The sequence below is a fragment of the Papaver somniferum genome, chromosome 9 (genome assembly GCF_003573695.1).
Source record: "Papaver somniferum cultivar HN1 chromosome 9, ASM357369v1, whole genome shotgun sequence".
NCBI classification, from domain to species: Eukaryota; Viridiplantae; Streptophyta; class Magnoliopsida; order Ranunculales; family Papaveraceae; genus Papaver; species Papaver somniferum.
In genome coordinates this window covers 2,599,820-2,605,688 of record NC_039366.1, presented here as the reverse complement: position 1 = coordinate 2,605,688, position 5,869 = coordinate 2,599,820, and the positions used below count along the sequence as shown (strand labels likewise).

Below are 5,869 nucleotides of genomic sequence, written 5' to 3'. Positions count from 1 at the left end.
GATAAGCACATAATTCTTTACTTCTTCTTCCAGATGGTGGTTTTTTCCCTAGATTAGGTGGTGGTTCTATCTCCTCCATTAATATAACAACTTCCCAGACTTTATCCACAGTTGTGTTAAGAGGTGGCATCCTGATCTCCTCACGGACTCTGTAGTTCGCGCGCTTGATTGTAATACCTCATATTTCCTCCATATCCAGCTCCATGATTGTCGTAACTTGCAACTTTGTTGTTTCCTCCATGATTACTATATTTCCTCTCTTTGTATTCTTGCTCATACATTTCTTGGTCTCTGCTACTCATGGCTACCTGCTTTTGTTGGTATTCTACGATTAATTTCTCTTTGCTTCCCAGCGAAGTGCTCGCAACAGCGTTCGCCATCCTTGGTAATAGACTTGCATTTCCTATCTTTTTGCTCGTGATTGCAACCGGGTAGGACTCCATATCTCTCTGCCTTTCTTCAAGAGCGATATACTCTTCCTGGTATTTGCGCAGCTCCGCCATCGTTATTCTGTCTTTCATCCTGAATATCTGTGTAAACAATAAGTCAGTTGGAAACAATGCATTTATGAATGCTAAGATAAGATTTCTTTCATCGCCTCGCAGGCTGAATTGGTCATATCTCACAGACTTTCATTCGTTCTCCTTCGTAGGCTGAATGCTTTCTCAATTCCTGGTCTTTGCATATTGCTGCTGATGTATTGTCCCAAGAACAAACTATGCAAGTGCTCGAATGATTTTATTCAACCTACTGGAAATCCATCGAACCACTTCAAGGCTTTTTGCGAGGCTCGCCAAGAAATATTTACATAGGACCGCATCGTTGCATTCATATTATAACAAAGCTAAGATGTGTGTATTTATATGTTGGATTGCGCATATGGATGCATCAAAGATGTTAGGAAACGTAGGTAGCGTACACTTTCTTGGTATCATTACTAATTGTATCCGCCGTGCGAAGGATGTCCTTGCTACTTCTTCTATCGCTTCTTCTAGCTGTCACCTTCCCCCATCTTTCCCTTTTGTTACTAATTCTCTTAACTCTGCTATTTCTCTTAAAATTTCACCGCTTGGGAATATGTCTTCTTGTTGTTTCCTAGGTATTTTCAATCGGGCTTGCCGCAATCTGTTTTCATGCCTGCTTTGTCGTATGGCTTCTTCTAGTTCTTGTCGTTCTTCATCGTCTCTTCTTTATCTTTGCCTTCCCCTTTCATTTCTTGCGCATTCCTATACATATCTATCCCTCTGGTTTTGCTGTCTCAGCATCTCTCTTCCATGAAGTATCATCCTTGCATGTTCTGCATCATTCTCTCGCTGTTCGTCGTCATGCATGCGGTTGTATTCTCAATTTCTCTCCAATCTACCTTCTCTACGATGTCCTCCCTGGGTTCATCCTCACCTACTTGGACATAACGATCTTCGCGCTCCTCCTGCGATTTTTCGTTCACCTGAAAAGTGTTATCCGAATCGTTATCCACAAATTGCATTTGTGTATTATCTCCGTGGTCTGATGTACTTCTCCTAGAGGTGCTCCTGCTTGTTCTCGATCTGGAGCTCGCACGTGTTGTTCTGCATCGTGACTGTGACCTTTGCTCTTGTAAGCATTGATTTTCCTCTCTTAGATCATCATTTTGTCGCGTCAAGTTCGCACGTAGCTCCTCTTCTTTTCTTCTTTCGTCTACCAATCGCTGCCTTAGTTCTCCAATGTTCATGTTATCTTCAATTTCTCCTACTGCTCCTTCTTCATGCGTCCTCTCTTCATTTTCTTCTTCGGTATCTGTATCCGTAGTGTGAACACTTACTTCATCGTAATTTCTTTGATCGTTCTCCCTTGGTTCCTGCTGGATCTGAGATCTGATCTGTTGTTCCTCTATCTCATTCTTGACGTCTCTTCGATTTCGCCTCTTCCTCTACCTGCAATTCTTCTACTCCTCCTAATCGGTGTTGCATTTTCTCGTGCAGATGCTTGTCTCACCATTTTGTGTTCCTGAAATAGTACTTTTCTCGCAAATTTATGCAAACCAAAACTTCCTTCCTAAATGAAAACTGTGTTTTGAATGATTGAATCCAAATGTTGAAATTCCGAGAAAACAATCGAAATCTTTCACGAAAACAAGAACAACAAGAAATATTTGAAAAATATAATTCTTAGGATTTCGAAATCATCAAATGCTCAAGAACAAACTTATGAACTTATTTGTTTTGTAAACCGAAACTCAGCGAAAACAATCAAAAATCTTTCACAAAAACAAGAATATAAGAAATTTTCGAAAAATCAGTATAAGACTTTCACAAACAGGTGTAATCTCTTCCCCGAGCTGTATTCTAGCGCCAAAATGTAGAAGTGGAAAATCCCACTACTACACCCCTTAGATAATCTATGTAACAAATTAGGAAATCATCATGAAGAACACTTATAAGAATTTTATTAAGTTTAGAAATCAATACAAGAAAAGAAGAATTTAAAACCTAACTTGGGGAACAAATAACTTTCTCTCTCCTAAAGTTCTATCTCAACTCTCCAAAAGATCTCTCCTCTACAGAAGGGTAGTTGGTCCTATATATAGTAATTTTTCATAGTGGAGGACAGCTAATAAAGCCCCTATTTTCAGATCTGGCGTGCAATGTCTTTGCACCCCTATGTTGAGTCTTCTCGCACGTATTCTTTAACTTCGTACAGATTTCACAGTTTATTCGTGATCTTATGACGTCATCAGCTTCGCCATCCAGAATATGCTACGTGCGAGTAGGTTCGCCCCCTTATATTAGTACCGCTTCCTATGATATCTACATACGCGATATTTAACCCCTGCAACCCCTACACGTGTAACCCTCCGATAGATGTACTACTGATTACATATATCGAAGCCTTAGTTAGATCTTCTCAAGCTGTAATTAGGACTTTAACTGCATGCTCTCCCACCAAGAGATATAGATCACACCAGTGTATTCGTAATCCAACCCACTTGATATCTTCTCAAGTTGCAACCAGAAAATGGTTCCAAGAGTTAGCATCTTTTTTTAATTATATTTACAATTAATCTTTACCCACCTTAAAATTTTATATATTAAATTCTCAACGAACATTCATCTCAAGTAGACAAGAAACAAACATACAAACACAATATACTGTTATAAAGGGCGGCCAGTCCTGATGTTAACCTGACCAAACTGTCCATATGCATGATTACATATGCAACCATTCACTCTCTAATGGTGGTGTAGGTAGAGGCTCTTACTGAGTTAATCCACCATCAGTGTATGCTTGTTTGCAATTCTCACCTATTGTGCAGTTTGGTGAGGCTGCTTTTTTTTCTCTTCTTGCTTTGGTGTTGTATCCCATGGGATCCACATGGCTTCTACTGTACTTCATCCTCCTATCTATAAAATATTTTGTTGTATTGATAAAAAAAAAACATATGCAACCATTTAAAAGGTTCGGTATCCAATCTAATAGGCAATGATGAACCATTATGAATGTCTCGCACTTTTCTAGCAATTTGGTAGGTGCCTCCAAACTGTTAGCTATAGACATGTTGTTACCATTCGATATGAAATGATACTGCATTTTATATACATTGTTCTGCTTTCTTATTCTGGAGAGACAGAGCATAGTGGAGGTCATGACGGTAGCAGGTGTTGGTAATGAATCATTGTTGCAGCGGAAGATTGTTATTACTAATTTTATTATTCTCAAACAAAAAAAAATGAAATAAAGGGCTGAGCTGCCGGTCTTGATGTTAACCTGACCAAACTGTCAATTCAATTAAAAGGTTTGGTATCCAATCTGATAGGAAACGTTGTACCATTCGACCGGTGAATATATACACCGCACGTTTTTGATCCCTACAAATAGCAATTTGGTAGGTGTCTCCAAACTAGTTCATGTATGCATTGTTCTGCTTCTTCCTCAGGACAGACAGAGAATATTGGAGGTCATGACAGGAGCCGATGTTGGTAATGAAGCATTGCTGCAGTACAACGATATTATTACTAATCTTAATGAGGAAGGAGATCAAAGTAGAAAGTATATTAAAGGAATGGTGAACTACAAAGGAGAGAAATTGCTGAATATGATTAATAATCAACAATTTGGTGGATGGAAATCAGCTTGTCGACTACTCGTAATTGATGTTGCTGATGCTTTTGCATTTTTTGGAATTTCAACAAACTTAATTAGTTATCTCACTAATCACTTTGGTCAATCTACAGCCACGGCTGCTCTAAATGTTAATGTTTGGGTTGGTGTTGTGTTTATGCTTCCGTTAATAATATCTTTTTTTGCTGATTCTTATATTGGTCGATTTCGTTTCGTCTTAGCCTCTTCATTCTTCGAAATATTGGTAAGCTTGTTCCTGTCACTCTTTCAATAATTATTCATTTTTAGCCGTTTTAATTGCTAATTGTTGATCTTAACTATGTTTACAGGGACTTGGCTGTTTAAGTATATGTGCTCTAAATGGCTCGATAAACTCGAGTAGTTGTGTTAGTAATAAGATGGAGGGAGATAAATCTTGCCCTTATCCTTCTTCTGTGCAAGAAAGCTTCTTCTTCCTGTCTTTGTATTTAGTCGCAATTGGGAGCGCTGGAAACCAATCATGTGCACCAGCATTTGGTGCTGATCAATTTGATGGACAAAACCTGTCTGAATGCGAATCTAAGAGTTCATTCTTCACTTGGGTGCAAATTGGAAGCTCCGCTGGAAGTGTCCTCTCGAACACAATATTAAACTATATTCAAGATAACTTGGGCTGGGGGCTTGGATTTGGCATTTCGTGCATTTCATCGACAGTGGCACTAATTGTTTTCTTGTTCGGAATCAAAACATATCGTTATAGTGTTATAGATGAAGAAAATGAAAACCCATTATTAGGAATAATCGAGGTGTTAGTTGCATCTGTGAAGAATTGGAGCATCCATTCTCCATCGAGCACTTCCCAAGAGGAAGCGTCAGAAGGTTTTTTCACCATGCCAAATGATGCAGAAAGCTCCAGTAACCATGTCACTAATAATAAGGTTGAAGAAAAAAAATCTTTATTCCGGTTGATGCCAGTGTGGATCATATGTTTGATATACCCAGTGGTGTTGTCTCAAACCATGACCTTATTCACTATGCAAAGTAGCAAGATGGACAGAACATTAGGTCCTGAGTTTCAAATACCTGCCGCTTCAATGAACATCTTTGGTGGCTTATCTGTTATTCTGTTTTCTTGCATGTATGACCGAATTTTTGTTCCTCTTGCTCGATCTGTAACTGGAAAACCCAACGGCATTACGACACTTCAGAGAATTGGTACTGGAATCTTTATTTCCGCAGTATCTATGGCTTGTGCAGCTGTAGTGGAGCGTAAAAGGCTTCAAACGGCAATTGATTTTGAGTTAGTCGATATGCCAAATGAAACAGTCCCAATGAGTGTATGGTGGTTGATTCCGCAATACTTACTAATTGGTCTTGCTACTACGTTCACCAGTGTTGGTTTACAAGAGCTTTTCTATGATCAAGTTCCAAATGGGTTAAAGAGTGTGGGCCTTTCTCTTAACTTGAGCTTGTTTGGCATAGGATTCTTCATCAGTGGCTTCCTTATATCCGTTATCCAAAAGGTGACTAGTGGACATGGTCAATATGGTTGGTTCTCTAACAACCTGAATTGCGCACATCTCGATTATTTCTACTGGCTTCTTGCAGGACTTAGTACATTAGAGATGATTGCCTTTTTGTGTTATTCAATCACATAGTTGCACAAACAAAAGCACCACGCGATTGGAACCCATTTTATTCAAGTTTTTCTATTTAATATACTAGGTTAATTTTGCCAAATTCTCGGTGTTTGTCATTTTACTTGTACTTTGCAAAGTATCAGGAAAATAAT

The 5,869-nt window shown here is 38.8% G+C and overlaps 1 protein-coding gene across 1 annotated transcript; it reads left to right on the top strand.

The window, feature by feature from the left end:
• The first annotated feature begins 3,901 nt into the window (after positions 1-3,901).
• Positions 3,902-5,869, top strand: LOC113307971 (protein NRT1/ PTR FAMILY 5.10-like). The gene is made up of 2 exons (XM_026556436.1): positions 3,902-4,342; positions 4,428-5,869. The coding sequence occupies exons 1-2, from the start codon at positions 3,938-3,940 to the stop codon at positions 5,733-5,735; spliced, it is 1,713 nt and encodes a 570-aa protein (XP_026412221.1). The 5' UTR covers positions 3,902-3,937; the 3' UTR covers positions 5,736-5,869.

Coding starts and splice junctions, on each gene's coding strand:
- LOC113307971 (XM_026556436.1), top strand. CDS start 3,938: ATGACAGGAGCCGATGTTGGTAATGAAGCATTGCTGCAGTACAACGAT. Junction 4,343..4,427: donor CTTCATTCTTCGAAATATTG/GTAAGCTTGTTC, acceptor CTATGTTTACAG/GGACTTGGCTGTTTAAGTAT.